This window comes from Diadema antillarum, unplaced genomic scaffold (genome assembly GCF_040938485.1).
Source record: "Diadema antillarum isolate AM-2024a unplaced genomic scaffold, OU_Dant_1.0 seq00000356_RagTag, whole genome shotgun sequence".
Classification (NCBI taxonomy): Eukaryota; Metazoa; Echinodermata; class Echinoidea; order Diadematoida; family Diadematidae; genus Diadema; species Diadema antillarum.
In genome coordinates this window covers 579,335-602,964 of record NW_027271362.1, presented here as the reverse complement: position 1 = coordinate 602,964, position 23,630 = coordinate 579,335, and the positions used below count along the sequence as shown (strand labels likewise).

General features: G+C 38.7%; 2 protein-coding genes across 2 annotated transcripts in view; one reads left to right on the top strand and one right to left on the bottom strand.

The window, feature by feature from the left end:
- LOC139731070 (uncharacterized) overlaps positions 1–2,412 on the bottom strand; it is a 90,712-nt gene extending 88,300 nt beyond the window's left edge. Inside the window, exons 1-2 of the mRNA XM_071641949.1 lie at positions 2,363–2,412; positions 1,714–1,859 (exon numbers count right to left, since the gene is read on the bottom strand). Coding sequence (XP_071498050.1) covers positions 1,714–1,859; positions 2,363–2,412 — 196 coding nt within the window. The remainder of the gene's footprint in view (positions 1–1,713; positions 1,860–2,362) is intronic.
- A 95-nt stretch (positions 2,413–2,507) lies between these two features.
- On the top strand, positions 2,508–7,289 carry LOC139731080 (uncharacterized). Its single transcript, XM_071641960.1, has 3 exons — positions 2,508–2,846; positions 5,313–5,482; positions 6,786–7,289. Exons 1-3 carry the CDS (start codon positions 2,690–2,692, stop codon positions 7,164–7,166), a joined length of 708 nt encoding a protein of 235 aa, XP_071498061.1. The 5' UTR covers positions 2,508–2,689; the 3' UTR covers positions 7,167–7,289.
- The last annotated feature ends 16,341 nt before the right edge of the window (positions 7,290–23,630 follow it).

Below are 23,630 nucleotides of genomic sequence, written 5' to 3'. Positions count from 1 at the left end.
ATTCATACAGCGACTAGGCTGTGTATAGTTATATAATTTTATACACATACTCTCTACATGCATGTGTTGAAATCTTTACTGAAATATGCACCGAGCGCATCGCTCAAAATGTAAAATTGTCAGTTTTCCCATGCTGGTCATGGAAAAGGGGTGCGGGTAGGCATTTCCCTTCCATTAGGCTGTGTTCACATAGAAGTATACTATTTGGGTATTCGGGCTCGTTTTTCGAGGGCACGCGAATAGCTTGAATCGAACGATAGGATTTCCTCACACCGGTTCACATAGGAGGGCACTATTCGAAAGTACGAATAGCTGCGAAAAGTATATAGCAAAGTGGGAATCGAGCTTGTTCGATTTTCTTGCAGCGTATACCGTCTCTCGTTTATGAAATAATGACACTTTTGGTCTGGATTTGCCCTTTAGCAAAAATAAGCATGTAGACTGACATTCTGATGCAGTTTAGAAATTGTTAATAAGATTTGCTGCGATGTAGGAGGAAGAAATCCTCACTGCATGGGATGGTGAGTTGACGGTGCGGGTGGTGGTGTATTCGGTGCCCGAATACCGAATAGCGAATAGCGAATACCGAATACTTCTATGTGAACGCAGCCTTATAGGCACAGCACACACTGCTGCACATGGCGCTTTGTCAGTGTCCAACTCCAAACTCTCATTCCAGCTGAGGTTGGCAGCCTTCTTTGGATATATATTTATTTCAGAAATCAAGCTCTAACGTTAGCCTCGATCTCTTAATTTTATCTATCACAACTAGCTAAAAAGTCAAAAGACATAAATATTCTTCAATGAAGACTCTAACCGTTAGAGTCTAGTTCTATATCCAGCCCTCTTGTTAGGCTCTGACTGCAGCTCTAATTTAGTCTGAAGGTTCTCACTAGTTCAGTTCGGGAAACCCACTCACAAGGGGGGCCCCTCCTTATAAGTAACCCGTCCCCCTTATAAGTAACCCCGTCCCCCTTATAAGTAACCCCCGGGGCACCCCTTATAAGGAGTCTCCACGCTTTTTTGCAATGCAACGCGAAAATGAAAGGACTGCGGCAATTCGCTTGATTATGTCCATAAAGCTTCACAAGTTTTCTAGTTACTCACGAAATTTGAGCAAAATCGGTTTGAGGCATCATATCTAAAATCATGGATTTAAATGCGATGTCAAACGACCCATGCGAACGCTGAAATGCGAGCGATTACTGGCGTGAGTGTCGCCAGGCGCGGCGGCGCGGCAATGCTTGAGTGCAGACGTGGCGACTGAGTACGTACTCGTTTGACATCGCATTTAAATCCATGATTTTAGATATGATGCCTCAAACCGATTTTGCTCAAATTTCGTGAGTAACTAGGAAACTTGTGAAGCTTTATGGACATAATCAAGCGAATTGCCGCAGTCCCTTCATTTTCGCGTTGCATTGCAAAAAAGCGTGGAGACTCCTTATAAGGGGTGCCCCGGGGGTTACTTATAAGGGGGGACGGGGTTACTTATAAGGGGGACGGGTTACTTATAAGGAGGGGTCCCCCTTGTGAGTGGGTTTCCCGAACTGAGTTGACACTACTAGTTTCAACACCAAGGTAGTGCGAAAGTATTCACAAGCGCCCAGCTTTTGTTGCACAGCTAGACCCCCCTCCCGCGGTCCCGCCCGTTTGTGTGTGGCTGCAGTGCTTTCCATCCAGTCACCAGCAGGATTGGACGGGTTCCCTTACCATCCGCAGCCGCAACTAGCGGGCTGCGAGTCTCCAGTGTGCCGCTCGCGAAGACGTGCGCAGCGGGATTGGCCAGGCCAGGCTGAAGCTGTCCATAATATTCGCTCAACCGAGCCGTAGAAATCGGAGGATGGGCGGCGTGACAGCTGTTCAAAAAAGATGTTCAACATCGCCATCGTTTGCTCCGGAAAATGTGTACATATACCGACGAAAACGTGTCTTTTCGTGCCGTCTTTTCTTCCAATGCAATACACTGTAGTATGCATACCTGAGATTTCTATTGTCACTCATCAATACACTGTAGTATGCATACCTGAGATTTCTATTGTCACTCATTAATACACCAGTATGTATGCAGCTATTGTAGCTGCTACAGCAGGAGGGTACGGAGACGGGGCCCCGGGGTGTCGATGCGAGAGGGGTGGGGACAGCTGCTTGCTTGGGTACAGCCACATTGGTTCGATCGTTCCGACCCGTCGTCATCCAGCGCATGCATCATACCCGCAGCGCACGCTCTGCCTCCCTTATTAGCCAGGTCGAATAATCAACCAATTGAGGCAACTGTCAGAACTTGGGTTGCTCGCGAGCAATGTGAAGTTGACACAGCTTAGATGGTATCCACGCGCTCATTGGACAAGGCTGATCTAACCTGCGATCCGACGACGACACGATTTGCATAATGAAGAGTGCGGCTGCCATTGTTTGTCGGTCGCGTCTAAAACCCGGTTACGGTACCTCTGCCATGCGTTTCATACGTAATACCACTGCACTGTACTCGTCGTAAAGCCATCGAAGCCGTCGTCGTTCGTCTTGCGTTGGACTAAATTTTGTCGCGTTGAATCTTCGCAAATCGGACCCTTACGAGTTCGTCCCGACAATCACTTTTGACCAATCACAGACAAGACTCACATTGGGTCTAGCCAGGGTAATTCCAAGACCAATTTTATGTCGGTTGCTTTGAGAAGAAGAAGGCATAATGGCGGTTTCTCCTTGGAACCACTTCAAAGAAGATAGGTTAGTTGAGTGGTGGAACGAACATGACTATCTCTACGACAATTCACACAAACAGTACACCGATAGAATGGCCAAGGAAACGGCTGTGACGGAAATTGCAGCGGAGTTGAAAGTTACGCGTAAGTCAGTGACAGTGCATGATTCCCGTCTAACAATAAACCATTGATTTGTTATACGATGTAGGTCCTAGTGTCTGTTTCTGTTCCTGTTCCGTCGGTATCAGTCCGGGAAACCCGCTCATGAGGACCGCCCCCGCGTACGAGGATGGTCCCTCCTCATGAGGACCTCCCCCCTCCTCATGAGGCCCCCCGGGGAACGCCTCATGAGGCCCCCCCTTCACTTCTTATTCATCTCACATCTGACGTATAAATTGTCGCAACTTTGCACGGTGATTTTTTGTTACACACACATGTCCACTATCCATGATGAAAAGAAGAAAAAATCCTGTCTGTTTTTTTTTTTTTAAATCGAGTTTTAATCACCCGATGCAGAGCGCCCATCAAAACACGGGCGCCAACGCGTTCGCACAATGCAAGACTGCCGCACCTAGCGGCCTGATCCGACTAAATATTTTCGATGCTTTTTTCTGCGGCTCTCACCTCTCCGCGCACGAATCAGCCTCGTGAAGCTGAAGTCTGACATCTTTTTACACAAATTCGTAACGAGAAAAATTAAATCAGTACTAACCTGATCTTGTCCATATATTCCAAATTACTATTCCACACTGATAGAGTAGGTGGGTAGATGACATACTCCAGTTTGTTAGCAAAATAATCACTTTGTAGGTATGACGAGTTCACTTTCTTCGTCAATTCCGCCCACGATTCCGCCGTTTGGGCGCTTTTTCTGGAATCATCCCGCGACGCGACGTACGTCGCATACATCACGCATCCAGCACATACTAAGTACCAGACTGGTATGTGCTGGATGCGTGATGTGATGCGACGTACGTCGCGTCGCGGGATGATTCCAGAGAAAGCGCCCAAACGGTAAGCGGGCGGCGGAATCGTGGGCGGAATTGACGAAGAAAGTGAACTCGTCATACCTACAAAGTGATTATTTTGCTAACAAACTGGAGTATGTCATCTACCCACCTACTCTATCAGTGTGGAATAGTAATTTGGAATATATGGACAAGATCAGGTTAGTACTGATTTAATTTTTCTCGTTACGAATTTGTGTAAAAAGATGTCAGACTTCAGCTTCACGAGGCTAATTCGTGCGCGGAGAGGTGAGAGCCGCAGAAAAAAGCATCGAAAATATTTAGTCGGATCAGGCCGCTAGGTGCGGCAGTCTTGCATTGTGCGAACGCGTTGGCGCCCGTGTTTTGATGGGCGCTCTGCATCGGGTGATTAAAACTCGATTAAAAAAAAAAAAACAGACAGGATTTTTTCTTCTTTTCATCATGGATAGTGGACATGTGTGTGTAACAAAAAATCACCGTGCAAAGTTGCGACAATTTATACGTCAGATGTGAGATGAATAAGAAGTGAAGGGGGGGCCTCATGAGGCGTTCCCCGGGGGGCCTCATGAGGAGGGGGGAGGTCCTCATGAGGAGGGACCATCCTCGTACGCGGGGGCGGTCCTCATGAGCGGGTTTCCCGGACTGGTATACTCAGAATTAACTTTACTCCACCAACATTGTCTAGATTTCTAAATTTATTTTCTCAATGACTATTTCTGAAAGAATGAAATGTGTATTGTTAGATATACATTGTACATGTAACTGTTGGAAATATCTGGTGAAATTAAAAATCAGGGGCGTTGATCGGGGGTGGGGGGCATTTGCCCCCCCCCCCCCCCCCCCCCCCCTTATAAAAAATGTAACAGTTATATTTTGGCATATTTTGGGAGGGGCAAACATTATGTTGTTAGGCCCCTACCCCCGGTAACCTGAGATATGGATTTTTTTTTTTTTTTTACTTTAACGTTAATGTTATTGATAGAAAACTGCCCAAATATTTCACCCAAAGTCTGTATATGTTAACTGCTACAAGTGCACTGCTAGTATGAGTCTAATCTTAACGTTACATTTTAATTTTTCTGTAGACTTAATTCCCATTTGCTTTAAACGTTAGAAATCTAACATTAAAAGTCTAATATGAGATTAAAATATTTCAGAAAAGATCTAACGTTAGGTTCTACGCTTTGTATTTCATCAAAAAGCGTGCACCAGATATGTCGACCCTTCCAAATTCAAAAGTTCCCCCATCAGAGCAGAGTCAATGAGATTACATTTATCTCCAACGTGAGCCTACTCTTCCCCCACTCGGTTCTTATCCATAGATTTAGACAAAAGGCACACATTTTGGATTGACATCTTTCCGAATAGATTCCACAATTTAAGTGTGCATCATATATTGTTTTCAATTCTAAAAATGCAAAGAGCTCATCGTGTCAGAAGGACTCCTAGCTCCCTCACACAATGTATTCCATTTTGAAAATTCTCTGTCATTTGATTACTGCATTTCGAGATCTCGAATGAAACTACAATTGTATTTCACTATTTTCAATTGTGTATATTTGTAACCTTCTTTTCTTTTCCTTTTTTTTTTGTGCGTGTGTGTGTGTGTGTTCACTTTCAGCGGCTCACATCCGAAAGCGAATGCTTAGTTTGAGAACTCAGTATGGGAAAATAGCCAGAGCCCACCTCAACGGGTCAAAGACCAAAATGACAGGACGTCAGACCTGGCTCTTGGAATCTCTCTCTTTCCTTAGCCCTCATATGAAGACTAGGCCGTATGTCTATGAGAGTGTGAGTACCACTTCACATTTGGTTCAACATCATACAATGTAGTATCTGTAGATTTATGCAGAATTGTCCAATTGGCAACATTGGATTATTTGGATGAATATATAATCATATATATTATATTTATATATATGTATATATATAAAAATATATATATATTTTTTTTTGTGGAACTCCTAACGTTAAAATCTAGTAAGCCCTGCATGCAACTTAGAGTTATGTCTCCCCCAAAAGTGATAGAAAAATCAGCAAATCTATTTTCACTATGAAAGAAAAGAATGAATATTTCTTCACTCTGTGACCATCCAAGATATCTGCCAAAACAATATTCTGTACTTCATCAGTTTAATAGGAAAATGAAAAAAAAGAATTCATAATAAAGTAATCATTTAATAATTAATTAATCAAATGAAATAATTCATGCCCTGTTTAAGCTTTAAATCTGTTGTTGTTTTTTCTTGTCCATACATGATGCATTACAAGTTACCTACATTTTGTACAGTACACTTACTCATACAAAACTTTAAGTCTACACATTATGTTTGATAAAAAGCTCCAAACCACTTGAAAGAGTCAAAGAGTGTGGTCAAAGAGAAAGGTTACCTAATACACGTGAATTGAGTGAATGCAGCAATAAGTAGACATCAGCTGTTAAAGTTGAGGAAAGCTGCATAGTCCATTCAAAAGTTACACATTTCAAACTTTTTGTGCCGAAATGAGAAGACCACTATTAATAGCTTGTGACATTACATCAGAACACTGAGAGAAGATAAAGTGAATTTCACAAAATTGTACTTTTTTATGAAAAGCTCAAGTCCCTCTAACTTGTTGACATACTGTATAATATCAAGGTTATTATTCCACCTGCTTTCTAAAAGAGGTATTAAGTCAATGCCTCTTTCATGATAAATGTTGGGGAAAAAAATGATATGTTGTGAAATTCTGTCTACATCTTCTTTCATTATTAATAACGTTAAAAAAATCATAACATTTGAATGAATTATCCAATCGCCCTCAAACATTCACTGATATGTTCTACCTTTATTGCTGCACTCATTTAACCCCCATGTACTCTCTATTTGGGTAAATTTCCCATGTAATTCTAATTATAAATCAAACCATCAACACAAGTATCAATCTATTGAAAAAGTAAAGAAGTGAGCAGAGACAGAAAGAAATAACAAAGACTGCAAGATCTTGTCTGGATTTGTATTCAGCTCTTGTTGGTAAAGTGCTGAGAATTTTCGCAGAGTATTCAAACACCCTTCATTCTCAAGTGGATTTTCATTTTGTTGCTGTCCTCTAGGTTGACCCCTCTTTACAGCTGACGGATGGTGAAGTCTTTGAGGTGCTGAATGAGGGTGAGGCGAAACAGGAAGCTGCTGCAGAGGGAAGGACGGAGGAGGATCAACAGGGGGGAGAGGATAAGACACTGGAGATAAAGAGGAGGAAGAAGAAGAGGCGATTGGTCCCGGAGTACGAGCCGAAGAACCACGCCCCTCCCGCCGTCGTGAGACAACCGGCGGAGGAGAAATCTGACGAGGACGGATTGTTCTGCCTGTATCTCGCCTCCGAAATGAGGAAGATCACGAATCCAAAGATCAAGGTGATTTTGAGGACTAAACTTCAGTCGGAGGTCACAAACGCCATACTCCAGTGCATGGAAGAGGCCAGCGGGAACCAGTAGGTGTTGAATGGAACCACAGGCACATATAGGTTTCCATTAATGGGTGAACTAGTCTGGAGTCCTGCAAGGCTTCAGACTTTTAAGGACAAGTTTACCCAAATATGTGTTGATTGAGTGAATGCAGCTAATTAGTAGAACACACTTGTGAAAGTTTGAAGAAAATTGGACAATACATTAAAAAATTATGAACTGTGAAGTTTCAGTGCTGCCATTGCTTGATGAGAAGACTGCAAGACAACAATATAGCAAAAATATAAATAGAATTTGATATATTTTTAAATCTGTAGCAAGATGAAAAAGCACATAACTCATATGTACCCCCATTCAGAAAGCAGGGGAACATGATTATGTTTTTATTATTACATAACATGTCAATAACAAGTCATGGGAATGTGTGCTTTTCATTTTTAAAAAATGAAATTTTGTTGAATTTTCTTTATCTTTCTTACTTTCATCCTGCAGTGATGTCACAGACTGTTATAATCTTCTCATCCAGCGATGGCAGCACTGAAACTTTTAACAATTCATAACTTTTGAATGGATCATCCTTTTTTCATCAAACTTCACAGATGTGTTTTACAAATATTGCTGTATTCAGTCAGTCCACACAATGTATATTTGAATGAACTTGTCCTTTAAAACCATAGTATTATCTACATGCCATTCCATTCCCCCTACCCCAAAACACACATGCCACACCATGAAAGACGTATGATGTGGTCGTGGTGGGCCAGGGAACTTGACATGGTGAATTAGATGCTAACAACCATGTTATCTGTGAACAGTGAGACAGGCATACATAGAGCTGCACAGCATTTCCTTTATTAATTTTGACAACATTCAGTCTAAGATACAAGACTGAAAATCCATTTGTGCCATTTGTTTGCCATGGTATCATCTGATGAGGGAGATTTTGATGGAACAATGAAGCAACGTATTCTAATCGTTCATGTCATAAGTTTGTTTATTAGTTTGTTTATTGAGCCCATAGCTTAAACAGGATTGGAGTAAAGTCCATTTTATTTCAATCCTCAATCCCACCCAAACCATGGTACCTTTGCAGACAATTAAAAACCTGATCAGGAAACTGCCAAGTGTAATGGAGACTTTCACCTGACCTGTAAGCCTCGATCAGACAGACACCAACCCCGCCCAAAGTTTGTGATAACACTGTCTTGCATTTTTAAATCTGTAATACACTTCCATGGATTTTAATTTCACTTATCGACATAGCCTTAACTGAAGCCAGTTTGTACGTGTAAGTGCCACACCAGATTTTAGTGATACCCGACCACTTTACAAACATTTTTTTTTTTATACACATCTTTGAAACTTAAGTTGTTCCTGATATCCTGAAACTTGAATAAGGCTTGCCCAACATAGCTACAAGTAATGCATGTAAGCTTGATTCCACACAGCAAAATACATTGAAATAGTAAAGGGAGATGGAATAGTTTGTGAAAAGGTCCTTGCAAACAATCCATATATATGTGCATTTATGAAAAATGGCCTAGAAGGGTATTTTGAATACTGAGTATGGCATGGACACAAGCTGATTAGTGAATTGAATTGTGATTTAAATGGGGCTAGACATTACAGTTGAATGTCAATTTTATATTTAAAGCATTGAATCCTTTGGGCATGATTTGATGTCACTGATACTTTATTGTCTTCATCAAAGGTTACGATGGGTTTGACTTCTTGTTATAAATGTGGTGCAAGTATACACCTGTATGATTTTTTTTTTCATGTTGAAATATAAAAGAAAATCAAATGTGAAATTTTCGGTACATATAATCAAGTGAACATGAGTCTTTTCAAAATGAAAATACAGTACACTGATTGTAAGTGCAGTGCACTCCCGTTATAACGAACATGGTTATAAAGAAATTCAGGTCACAATGAAATGAAAATTCAGGCTGCAAAATTATCCTCTGCATGCTGTTTTATTGTTTATTTGTTTGGTTATAACCAAATTTTGATATAATTAACGAAGGAAAATTGCTGGTCCCGAGGACTTCATTATAATGGGAGTCCACTATATGACAATATTTTTGCTTTTCCTACCCCAGTAGGCCTATAGCTATTCAGCAACATGTTATAAGCTTGCATATGCTGAAAATGCCAAGAATTATATTCACTTTTATACTAATTTCACTGCATTTCCATATTACGTATTTCTGTGAAATGTGGCAGTAGTATGATGGTACAACAATGTGTATTCCTGGGTTGTAGTCTGGAAGCTGGCCATTCTACAGCAGTGTGAGTATCCCTCATACAGTACAACACTCCATTTGATAGGTCCACATTCACAGCATTTAAAAGTGATCTCAATTTGTGTTTGGAGAAAGTAAAAGATAGAAACAAACCTTGGATGTTCTTAATTGAAGAAGTGATAATTTTCCACAATGCTTACTTGGAAGACTGGTATGTAGAACAAATGAAATGTGAAATACAGTGTATTAACTCATTTTGTGCGATAGTCTGAAAACTCTCCAAGCTTTAAACCAGATCTCCCCTGTTTTGATCAGCAAAGGGTTGAATTTTGCCAATTTGCACAATCAAAAGGTGTACACAAAATTCAATTGTATATTGTACATATTATGTTTGCAGAAACTTGGAATAAAATCTAGCAAGTTTCTTTTCAATCATCTCTTTTTTTTTTAAAGCTCAAATACAAATGACTGCAGTCTTCACTGCAGTTGTGTTGTTAGTGTTGTTGTTTGGTTGATTTGGTATGAACCAGTATATTGGTGGATGGTACAACAAGATTTTAAATGAAAAAAATACCAGTTATACAGTGGATGCCTATACTACTCAACATGAGTTCTGATTCTACAGTATCTTCAAATAAGTACAAAACAGAATGAGACCTTGCTTAATGTTTTACTGATGAAGTAGGTCAAAGTTGAATCAAATTACACTGTTGACAGGTTTCAACCTTTAAGGTACTGATGTGCAACTCGTGTGAAAGAAATAATGTTATGACTACCACATGAACCTTTCTGTTGTTGTTTTTAGCACCCCAGACTTCAATGGTATCAACATTTGGTATGCATTTTTTTTTTTTGGGGGGGGGAGGGAGGGGGGCTTCTAAAATGATGGTGGGATGAAAAAAAGACAAGAAAATGAGAATGCTGGTGATTTTAGAAATTGTGATAGTGTGTGTGTGTGTGTGTGTGTGTGTGCATATGTGTGTGTGTGCGTATGTGTGTGTGACAGAAGGATTTAAGATTTGCACGACATGCTAATCTTATGTCAAACACTATGCTTGGTTTTTGGTATGTTTTGCTTGTTTGCTTTGGGTTTTTTTTTTTTTTTTTTCAATTCACTGCAAAGCAACATGGATTTCTTCAGAAAGACACGAACGTTGAGGGCAGCAGATGAATAATGCCCGAAGGGTCGTATATAGTACAATGTATGGGATACTAAGTCTTAGTACATGTACTGCCCTTGAACAGTTTATTACCTATTAGGCCCACCTGAAATATGATTTTGTTTTGTGTGTTTGTTAGTTTGTTTGATGAGGTTGGATTATGTTTGGTTCTCTTATTTCCTTTGTTTGTTTGTTTGTTTGTCTTTGTCTTGCTTTCCGTTGCGTGGAAAATTTACGTTTCATAACGTTATACAACTGTACGTACAAATCAAGCAGGTGACTGCACATTATACCTTAGTGCAGATCAGGCCTAACCATGCAATCGGAATACACTGTACCGGTATATCGGTTACAAGATATAGGCCTACTTTGGGATGTTTTGTTCCTAAACGAACTGGCATACACAACAATCATGAATTATCTGGCTAAATGATTCGTCTCCAAAAAAGAGGCTTTATCCTGTCACCAAAATGTTAATCTCCAAATTATAAATCGGTGTACTTACACACGACGACTTGAGTGACGTACTCAACAGGCGTTGTAGGTGCGACAGTATTTACTGCAAAAAACCAGAGAAAGGTAGTTTAAAATTTAGATGATCTTATATCACAATGTCATTTGTTAGACGCTTATTCAATCGAGTATTATCATTATCTAGACTGATGTGATTTTTTTTTCTCATTCACCTAGTCGAAGCACATTTTACATGATCGATAAATTGTTGAATTAAAAAAGGAAAAAACCTGAAATTGAACTTAATTGGTGGGACAATTACCAATTTCAGTTTTTGTTTGATTTAACTAATGATATCAATTATCTGTAAGCATGTCCAGTCCAAACGATCATTCATTGATCGCATGGCTTCGTACATTGTGTTTAACATTTTTTTTTTAATTGATGAAACATTCATCCCATTTATATTTTATTTATATTGTTTTGCACAAGAACTACATTGATTACTGCTCACTAAAATCGAAAATATTATGCTTCCCAAATAGACATAGTTTACGATTTCTAAACATCACAACCATATCGAAAGAGGCTAAACTGTTACGTCACTTCCAAAGAAGTTTCAAAGTGGAAGGAAATGATTATGTAACAGTCTTTTTTTTCTTGCATTTGTTCTCAATTTCCAAAAAGTGAAAGTGAGGTTGTAAATTTATCCTCTTGACTTCTTTGCGCCCTAACTTTTTTACGATTATACAGTTTGTATTTTCAAAATAACACCAACAGTCATGAAGATTTGTGAGCTTACTTCAATTTCTTCTTAAGTATTGCGCAATTACAACTGATATCCAACGAAACAAAAAAAAATGCGCTCCTTTGTTGTGTGCATAATTTATAGTCATTCTATTACGTGCACATTGCAACTCTCTTCTAACATGTCTGGTTTATGTTCGCTAAACACGTAGTGCAACGAAAAAAAAAAAAAGAGTTTTGCCTACACCAGTAAGCACCTGTGATCAGATGTATCGTGTATCTATATATGAAGGGTTTGTTTGCAAAAACCGATAAGTCCATTTTTGAAGATTTTAAAGTACGATCTCTGTCAAAAAGTACAAAATAATACCTTTTAAATGATATATTGGTCACTACATATAAAGGTATATTTTTGAAGTTATGGTCAAAAGAAACAAAAATTTTCTTATTATTCTCTAAATTTTTCTTAAACTTTAATCGCAAATATCTCCATTTGGCAAATATGGACTTATCGGTTTTTGCAAACAAACTCTTCATATGTAACAACTTCTCAAATCAGCACTTACGATAATCTACTGCGTATCAGGTTTTTGTTTCTAATCCATTCATTAGAAAATTTCTCATTTGCTCCATTAAACGAGATCAAGGATTATTATGATAAAACCATTGATAATGATAATTATCGTCTATACTGGTACAATAAATTGACGAAGTGTGAAACTGGCAAGAAAATTGAAATAAAAACAATATGAATACTCACCACTGGATGAATCCCCTGAGACTGTTGGGAAGGGAAGAGAAAGACAGAAAAAGAGGAAAATAATGACTAAAATGTTTTACATGGTGTCCCGTTATATTGGAACTATGGTTGAAAAGGTTGGCCTTTATTATAGTAATCTAAACACATAGCAATGCTAATTGATGACATTTGAAATCCATTTTCTAGTAGTTTGTCTATTTGACCCTGGATATTTTTCTATCAGTTTGCAAAAGTAATTTTGTAAAGTATTGTTAAAGGGACATTCCAGACGATTTTCATAATTTCACATCATGTAGTGCATAAATCTACTACTCCAGGTATAGATTTGTGGAATTTATTGTGGTTCTTGAGCAGAGAAACAATAGTTTGAAAAACCTTAAACAAATTACACTGAACAAGGATGATGACATAGGAGGTTCACATATTTCAGAAATGTAGCAGTGTAATTTCATTACAATACTGCTTGCTTGCGAGTTCACCTGTGTATAATCTATGCATGCCTTTTTCTTTTGTTCTGCTTCCTTGAGCCCCAACTCATGCATTCTTATGGTGACTCTGCCCTGTCATCATCCTTGTTCATCGCAATTTGTTCTAAATTTTGAAAATATTCTTATTCTTCATCCCAATTATCACAAATTCTGAAACTCAGTCCTCGGTATAACTAATTTATAGTTGTTCAAATGTAAAAATCTGAAAATCATCCGGAGGTCTCCTTTAAGTATTTGACCGTGGAGCGAAAAATTAATGATACTCAATAATGGTGACGTGTCTCAAATAAGTATTGTAGCACCAGGCCTGAACTTAATGTCATACTGACTAATGTGATGTGTCCCATGATTATAAGAAAATGAAATGACCTAAAATCTCCAGGGAATCATGCGTTCAAAATTGAAATAATTTTGCTTGTACAAAGTAACGTTGAGCTTTGAGGCCAATTGGCTATTTTATCGTGACGCTGAGCAGTTTTACAATTGTATCTCCCGAATTATTATTAAACACTGCATTGGAAAGCCCATACTTGTTTAACGTGAAAACAGTTGCAAAAGCATCTTTCTCTGACCCATAGTAACACACGTAACGCGGCACAATGAATATAACTTTTTGTTAATGTATGAATCTCACAGCAAGCGAACTTCACTTGAAAACGACAGAGGCAGAAATAGCATGTACACTTACGAACAGCGCCCAGAACCGCGCCAACGACGACAGCCACGAGGACAGTGACAGCGACGACGATTCCGATGACGAGTGCCTTTTTCGAAGGCCCGCTCCCCTTCACAGCACCGGTGTCCATTACGTCTACGGGCTGCGCACTGGTGGCGGGGTATTCCTCCAAACCGGTACTAACTGCACCGATCTCGTCATATTTGTCCGACGTCGAAGGCCCCGACGAGACCTCGGTTACTGGTGGCACTATAGGAGGGAGCGTGGACGATTTCGGATACACGTCCGCGGACGACGCCATTTCGACATCGCCGACAGGCGCCAGAGCCGATCCCCGCTTGCTCGGCACCGCGGCGAAGGCGACCGATTGCGACGTCATCTGCGAGTGTCCCATTCCCGCAGGTGGTAGATTGTAGACTGGTTTTCCCGGAGTGTCCCCGTTGGGATCGACCCATCCTTCGGGTGTGTTGATGGGCTCGACTCTTCTCAGTGATCTGCAAAGCCGAGGCGGGATAAATAAGAACAGACGAAATCATGATTATTTCCTTTTCTTTTATACGCCATCTAACATTGCTTACATGATTTTGACTCTAAATGCGAGGAAAATGAATACGTTTTGGTTAAAATGCCACGACCACAATTATCCACAGCGTCTCCTAGTTTCCTTACGACCTACTACGTGCTGTCACGTTTAGTTACCTACAGTTTCCTTTTTTAACGGCCTTCTAGGTTGCTCGACAGCACTGTGGCATTTTCTTTCTTTCTTTCTTTTTTCTTTCTTTCTTTCTTTCTTTCTTTCTTTCTTTCTTTCTTTCTTTCTTTCTTTCTTTCTTTCTTCCTTTCGTTCTTTCTTTCTTTCATTCTTTCTTTTTGGACAGTCTGAAAATATGACTCGGCATCCACTGCAATTACTGTATGTCACGTTTGCCTATCCCGTCACCCCGTCTCTCGTCTCACGTCCATTGCGTTTTGTTCATCGCAGTGGCCTGAAAACTGGCCGTGGTGGCCGCCGGAAACATAGTTTCAAAGTATAGCATCAAATAACTCAGAAGATATAATTTGTTTCATCAAATGACAGGTAATTTTATTTCAACCCGTAACTGCGTCGCAAATATTTTGAATGCATTTTTAGACACACTGTCAGAAGGAAACACTATTATAGTACATGATGATTACAATGATTATGTAAACTCGGATCTCGTTAAGGGTGCCTTCCAATTCTTATAGATTTCCTGTAATAAAAGGCACTATTTTAGTGAAGATTCAATGTGGAATGTTTGTGGGGTGAGACGATCACTATCTTTGCTCAGTTGAGTGTGTGATGATGGTTGCAACTGATATTAAACATGGTATTAAGGTAGAGTGACTGCTTTTAGGAATGCTTCGATATACCAAGAATTTTGGAAGAAGGGTTCTATACCCGAGTTCAGGTGCACCTGACCGCTGCATGTGGTAAGATATATTTCTTTATTTGTCATGTTTAAAATATACACAAGAATTGTAGAATTGTTCCCTGCAGCTCTTACATGTTTCTATTTCTTGCTCGGGGGGTGGGGGGTGGGGGTACGTCTACAACTTCAGAGGGTGTTGGGCCTTAATATCAGGGGTAGCGTTCGTCATGTTCGTGGTTGGGTCGAGGGGTAGTGCTCCCTCACATCGTTCAATGGCCCATGGAGTAGATGGGACCAATAGGTAGCGAGAAATGAAAGTTTTCATTTTGGATGATAATCAATCATTTAACATCTTCCACCTGCGTCATGGTAGAATGAACATCAGAAATGTCGTCTCGAATCGAGACCTGGCTGGATGCCTTCACAAGTGAAGGTTATGACACATTTGGAACCCGGATAATACCTTTTTAGGTCTTCAAAGAAAGAAACTAATGGCTACCGAGACATATTCAGTTAACATTGACAAGCCAGGACCGGTTTATCACCGTTATGAACGCTTATTCCACATATCCGGGTAACACATGAGATACATTTTGGAAGCTTTTCAAATTGAAAGAGGGCTATGCACATTGTACCACTCTTTAGTATTTTGATACATGAGGCAACTGCTTTATCCGGGCTGCAGGGGTCGTATTATCAGAAATCGATCACTTGTCTCTCTATCGTTGTACGTGTGTCTGATTTCAAGAAGTGCTATATAATGTGAAGCCAGCCTGGCCAAGGCTGCATGTATTCTACCGCTTGACAAACAATCACGACGCTTCGGTCTTTGGTGGTCTTTTGTTCTCCCGTTAGCGGCCTGCAGTGTTTTGGATTTATCACCATAACATACAATTCTAGTTCTTAAGTCTTCAACAATCGCGCTTCAAAATTCTTTCGCTGGCTAAAGGCGATGATCTCGTTTTCGTAGGAGGAAGCGCCTTAATTATTGCAGCTGGGCCTTTACTTTCCAACCGTTATGAAAGGAACGTTTGCAGTTAGAGGGGGTTGCAACAGGGGTCTCCAAGAGTGTCCCTTGTTTCGACGAATTCCCAGAGTCATGGTCTTTGTGTTTGCGATAATCATCAATCAGAGCTGAAAAATAGGTCTGCATTCAGCGCAAGTGTAACCAAGAATGTAAAAATAAGCAGATTCAAAGACTTGGTGCGTTTCGTGAGATTATTTTGTTTTTTGAAAGGAAAACGATTCTTTATTTTTTGTTTGTCCCCATCTTGTCTCTTTTGTGTCGTAGAGATAGATTCCAGTTTTTCCTCCTGGAGCATCATGTTCCGTCTCCTGCACGCTTACTTAAATTTTGGGTTGTGAGAACAACGTGAAATAATGGGTGCAGATAAAAAAGAAAGGCGAGTTTTATTTTGCCCGGCGAGTTATCACTATTTTGCAATAAAGGCACGAATTTCTTATCACCAGTTTAATATATGATGTCACAAAAGACACGTAAATTTCTTGTCGTCGTCGTCGTCGTCGTCGTCCTGTGGTTGAGTGATAACTAAGTCACAAAAAGAGGTTCATTTCTGTTCATCCGATCGTCGCTCATTTGACACTTGATTTATCGTAAATGCGTCGTAAAGAGACGTACTTTTTTGGTCATCTGTATACGTATCTGATATGACGTGATTAATGCGTCATAAGATGACGTTGCAACTGATTGACAAATTGCCCTACATCGACATAAATAAGCACTGAATATGATTAATGTTTTAAACATCTCGACGCAAGATTTTAATCAATTTGAATACGAAGACGTAGATCTCACTTGGCTAATGATAACGTGATGAATATAAGAATATGTCGCAAAATACGTTAACAACGTCATTTTATGGTTGTATTACGACTTGCAACCAGTTAACTAATCATAAACAAATCAAGACATCTTCAGGTTAATATCTAACCCTTGATAAAATGTTCTACTACATTAAAGAATATCAGTTCCGTTGCAGTTGTAAAAGGATTTTCTGCTATTGCTTCATTATAATCGACACCGCAGCAGGAATGTGCAATAGTGCGAACACCAATGACATTGCTCTTGACCAAATAACTAGGCATATATCGTAATCTTTTCACCTGCAATTTCTTCTCTTTTTGTCTCTTGAAGTAGTCTGAAATTTCATGACGTTTACTTTGCCATGAATGATGACCACAGCTGGGACAATCTGCTCAGATATCTCAACGTTCTGCATCTCAACGTTTGTTGTTTGTTTTTTAATGATAATGATAATATTAACGACCCTTGCTATGTGTGTGTATGTGCGTGTAAGTGGGACTATTCTTCTTCTTTTTTTGCATTCTTTATTCTTTTTTAAACTACTTGTTTATTGTTTGACAATAGTAGCACGTTGCGCAAATTTTTCGTCCTATAGAAACCTACTGTTACCCTTATTAATCTGTTGCTTGTAGGATCAAGTTCCACCAAGTAGAAAACATGGAGACTAATTAGAATCATTGGGTGCACCGGGTTAATTGGGGTATTGTCGCACCTTATAAATGAAGTCAATGATGACCAGGCTTGAAAAGTGGGACAGCGATATATAAAATCGATAGTAAGACGGATGAATAAATTATAATCTGAGAGCGGGCATGAAGCTTTTCGAATGCAAAGAAGAGTAACGAGGTATCGCAGGTTCACTCTGTATGCTAAATAACTATGCATCCATTTAGGTGTTTCATACGTTACGTGGCTGCTATAATACGTATCATCTACCTGCTCTGTATATGGTGTCCTGCAGATTTGTATGCTAATTCTTTTTTAAAGCATCGTCATTTATATATGTAAAAATCCTGCATTGAATTTCCCGTAATGTTTTATCGGACGATTGTTAATGATTTGAAATGAATTGAATTGATAAAATTGATTGAATTGAATTTGATGAAGTGAATTACATTGAATTGAACTGAATTGAAAAGAAAGTTGGGGAGTTGATGGACATTTGTTGTACAATATGAGTGCATCGGGAAGAAAATCATGCAACGTGTTTGGTAATTGGATTATTATGATTTGTGTTTCATATACGTGACCACTATGGAAACAAGAGATTGCTGGGATTAAAGCAAGAAACCACGGTACCAACAGCTTAGAAGGACGGTAGGCAACGGGGATGTATTGCCTTGTCTATTCTGGGGCAGAATCGCTATCATGAGGGATTCGTAACGGGTGCATGCTATACGAGTTGGACACATTATTTGAATCATACAGCACACGAGTCAATGTCAAATTCGTGCCTGTAGAATAATTCTTGGGTGTCGGTCTCTTTGGATGACCCTCTCGTACCAGGGACCGCGGGATTAATAGGGTCTTGCCTACTAAGCCATGAAGGCTCGACAATACAGCTTTTATTTTGAATGCAGCATCTTCGCAGGGGCCTAGATGTACTAGATGTATATTCCCGTTCCTATATACAGATCGAAGACGTCTTTCAATTTAATGTTGACATGACATTATTTATCAGAATTCGTATGCATACTTACATTATGCTGTTAAATATGATAATGATTATGATAATGATAATGACGATGATAAAAATAATGTGACCGATCCGTGTAGACCTGCAAACTTGACGTTCAAGGAATCAAAACCCAAATATGAAATGTGGATTGAGTGAAAGAAGCAATATGAGTAGAATTATAAGATATCAGCCAAAGTTTGAGGAAAATCGAACAATCCGTTCAAAAGTTATAAACTTTTAAAGTTTCGGTGCCGTCATCGCTAGATGGGGAGACTACCTCACTTTATGACGTCATTGTAAACAACAATATAAAGAAAATACATCGAAAATTAAACATCAATTTTATTTTTCTAGCAAAGTGAATGAAAGAGCACTTGATTTACCTTTTTTATATAGCGGGGGGAATGATATTCCCCTTGACATAATGTCACTAACAATTTTATGGAATGTGTACTTTCATAAAAATTATATTTTGTGGAACTCTCCTTGTACTTTATTTATATTATCTTCTTTAGTCCTCTATCCAGCAGTGAGGTCATCGAAATTCATCGAAATACATAACTTTTAAACAGTATCACGTCCGATTTTCCTTAAATGTTCACTGATGTATTCTCCCAATATTGCTACTTTTAATGAATTCATATTTATATTTGGGCTCTGGTTTCCTTAGACAAAAATGATATGTGATATTGAAAAAGCTTTCAACAGTACAGTGTTAGGCAAAACTTCATTCCACCTTTATGAAAAATCTACCTAAGCATATACCTCAAAATCAGATTTTCCTTTCACTACCTATGAATAGAGGATGTGTTTTATTTTCAAGGAGATAATACAACAGAAAATCAAACATACCAAACTAAAAAGAAAGGAGAAAACATCAAGCTTTAGATATAGAATAAAGGACAATGGAGCGTTCTGTTGTTTCTTTTTTTTCCTTTTTACACCATGATGTAGCTCCCCGACTTTTCAGCCAAGCGCAGAAATGGCAAAGCGACGGGTGGATAATCTGAGTGTATTCCAATCAAACAATGTCGACTATAGGAACACTCAAAGAGCGCGTGGTCGCGATCGACCGGTGATTATGAGTTGATGAGAAAACATGTTTCTTCCTACATTAACCCTATAAAGCCCAAGGGGGGCACATTGTGCCCCCCTACCAGATTTTCATTTGCAACTCCTTCGCCCTTTATCCGATTTCAACCAAATTTGGTGACTTTTCCTAAGATCTTATTGCGAACATTTTGATATATAATTTAGCTATATTTGATGTTGCTGGTTGCCATGGTAACCATAAACTGACAACCATGTCAGTCAGATTTTGCATCTTTTTTCTGTTCCCATTTTATTTAACAGCATTACAGTGGATGAAATGGGTGTTTCTTGGCTGAAATTTGTTGAAGGATCAAAATTTGAAGTAATTATGGTCCTGGAAAGTTTTTCTTATTATTTCCTTTGTTTTTATGAGACAAAGGCATAAAACAATAGATATAATAGAGATAATTGAAAAAAATAATATTTTCTAAAGATTGCCCTTCTATTTTGTGTTATTTTGATTCCCTCACCCAAGTTATGCCTCTAATATAATTAGTTTATCATATTATCAATTTGCAATCTTGAAATTCCACTATTATGCAAATATGAAGTGTCATAACTATACATGTACCCATCCGAAACATTTCATCTCAGGTCTCATAATGTATTATTATGTTGACATGAATAGCGCCCCCATGTGGTGACCTTGAGAAATTTCAACTGTAACAAATCATAAGATTCCACTTGCTTATCATTTGTGACAAATATGAAAATGATTGGTCTATAATAAGACATATATAATGAGGATAAAGAAATTATACAGAAAAATCATGTTTTTAGCATATTTCCTATGTATTTCTTTATATTTTGGAAAATAGCGCGCTCCATGGGTGACCTTGAGAAAATTCAAATGTACGGTCATGTAGAGTATGAGTTACTCTACCCATGTGCCAAATATGACGATGATACATCAAATAATAAAAAAGTTATATAGGGGGGGGGGGGGCACAATGTGCCCCCCCCCCCCCTTGGGCCTGCGAGGGGTCAAAATAGCTTGGGCTTAATAGGGTTAATCTCAAGGCTGTGATGTAGTTCCCTTGGTCACTCGTGGTCAGTTCTCTATGCGTGATAAGAGGACATTAAGTACCTGATTCGTTTAAGCCATCAAGTCCCAAAACTGCATTTCTGTGATTTGGTGCTGTTTATCTCTTAATCATGATATTTGTTATTCACGGTCAATGTTCTATTTACATAGCTGTTTTCCCTTCATTTTATAAATCTTTGTTGTTCACTAGGAAGCTTTATTTTTGTTTCATCCTTTTTTATACAAAATAGCTCGATTGCTACATACATAGCAGCCTGACAGATTGATAAATTTTCAACACATTTTCATAACATTAATGTTTTTTTCTTAGATTTGTATTATTTTCCTTTCTTCTCATAGATTTTTTAAAAGTACTTGTGCAAACTCTTAAAAAAAGTGTAAGCAATATCATACCACATTTTCATAAGATTATAATTTCTTGCCTCTTCCTGTTTCATAAATTTCTTTTTTTTTTGAGAAAATCAAAGTTAAAGTTGCCAATTTAATGAGTATGAAATAATGATTAAAGCAGAAATAGCACATAATTGCAATAGTCTTCGCGGGTTAACCCTCTGAGGAACAAGGCAACACTATTGCCATCTTTACGTATGCAGTGTCAATACCAGTAGTATTCAAAGAGTTAACAGCAGCCGCGTGTGTTTTCCAGCTGTCTTGATAACAGCGTTGACGCAAGCATGGCCATTCTTTATGGCCTACAAAAATATATTTACTTGACGTAAATTGCTCTATTTGTTCTCCTTACCGCACTGCGCCGACGGGATTGCGAATATAGTACCCTTTTAGCGTAGCATCACAAAAGACAATTGCACTTAACTGGATTCGTGTATTTTCAAGGATGGTTTTGTAACTATGTATGTGTGACAGTTACGCACACGTACGAAATGTTGCTTGTAAGGTCATCTAACAATAGACGGCCAAATTTGATATCTGAATAGGCGAAAGTGAAACATAGCTTCTCTATCTGTAAAATTTGAAAGAATACATATCGTAGGCCTGTGAAAAAATGGTGACTTCTGATCCTTAGTCTATTTTTTATGTATAATGAAGGATCAGAAAATGATAAGTAACAGGGATAATTTTATGTTTCAAAATTAGTACCAAAAACATCGATGGAGAGAAGTATGTGAAAATTTCTCGACATTCTGCTCTACTTACAACGCACAAACCGTTATATTTCATTTCGGTATCATGCTATATTTTCTTAATTCGGGCACAAATGTACTTATCTGCTTTTGCAATCAAATGAATCCTTGCAAAACATGTCGTCTGCCAACTTTAAAGTAGCCAAAATCTTTAGCGAAGAAAGCTGATGAAACTCGTTCTCCAGTTTTAGATAGATATCCTGTATTTTCACAGCCTCTCTCCCTATTTCTTCTTTGCTGCTTTAGATGTCTTCTTAGGAGAAAGATCCATGACCTTACATTGAGAAGCTTTTGTCAAGTTGAACGTAAGTAGGTTAAGATCTTCTTGAATGGTTTAGATGTGAACAAGTAAAATTGTCTTCATTGATCATGTTGGTCATGGAATTTAATTTTTAGAAATCAAACTAGGGACTGATGCCTCTCATACCCCGAAATGTGATGACAAAGTACCAAATTACGTGTTCATCATCATCATCATCATCATCACCATCATCATCACCATCATCGTCATCGCCATCACCATGACCATCATAATCACCATCACCATCACCATCGCCATCATCATCATCATCATCACCACCACCATCATCATCACCAGCATCATCAACAGCATCATTACAATCGAATTCACCATCATCATTATCATCATCATCATCATCAACGACATCTATACATCATCACAATCTTTATCACTGCCATCATCATTTACATTATCAGCATCGCCACCAGCGTCATTATTTTCGCTTTGTTCAAGTAATGAATTGCACTCGTTTTACTTGTTTCTTACACTTATTCTCTTTCTCCCTATCTTTACTCTTCCAACCATCCGCATCCATCTATCATTTCATTCATACATCTATCAATCGATCTATCAGCCATCCATCTACCTACATATCTATCCATCTAGGCCCACGAAGCCGTGTGAAAGGTTAAAACTGACTACAATATAACCTTCTGTTATTTACCCATTTTCTCGTCTACATTCACCCCATCCAACAAAGGATTGAAACTTTTCTATCCCTTTGTATTTGTGTACGTATCAACAAACTTCTAGGCCTACTCGTGATAGTATATAGGTCTAGATTCTATAGTACATTACATCATCATACGTGTAATAGGTCAGGTTGCACATGATATAAAAGAATAGAACATATAGTTTCGTCTGTTGCTGGCTGGTTTCTTAGTAGATAACACTTAACTCTGAAAGATTTATTCTTTTTTTATCACACATTGCATCATGTTAATGGCAGCCAATAAGCCAGTAGGAATTAGCGTATCTGCACGTTGGTCCAAAGTAATGGCCTTTCTTTTTATTTCTCAGTTGCTTGGGCATTTTGCTCTTTTACAAAGCGACATATAGGCTTGCCCGACGTACCAATTTGTTGAATTCATGTTCAAACAAAGAATGAACTTACGCAGAGCAGGTTAATACGTATATGACCACAATGGTCTATCAACACTTTGGAGGACGCAGTCATTCCAATGCACTGAATGCATTAACATCCCTTTTCTTTTATTTTGCCAAATACCAGTCTTACTGTCAGGTGGATTTGCTGACATTAATATCATTAACAGGGATCACATAAATAGATAATCATCGCATCAGATATGTTCATCTCAGTGAACTTAAAAATCAACATGGCTGTTGGTACAGATGACCCTATTCTGCTCATGCACGAAACTGAAATTGCGAACTGGGGCCCGTTTCATAAAACTTGTCATCAGTGACAAGTTGTCATAGACGTGACAAGCTACTGAAATCCTTGCATCTGATTGGCTGAGAGCAAATTT

Coding starts and splice junctions, on each gene's coding strand:
- LOC139731080 (XM_071641960.1), top strand. CDS start 2,690: ATGGCGGTTTCTCCTTGGAACCACTTCAAAGAAGATAGGTTAGTTGAG. Junction 2,847..5,312: donor AGCGGAGTTGAAAGTTACGC/GTAAGTCAGTGA, acceptor GTTCACTTTCAG/CGGCTCACATCCGAAAGCGA. Junction 5,483..6,785: donor GGCCGTATGTCTATGAGAGT/GTGAGTACCACT, acceptor GCTGTCCTCTAG/GTTGACCCCTCTTTACAGCT.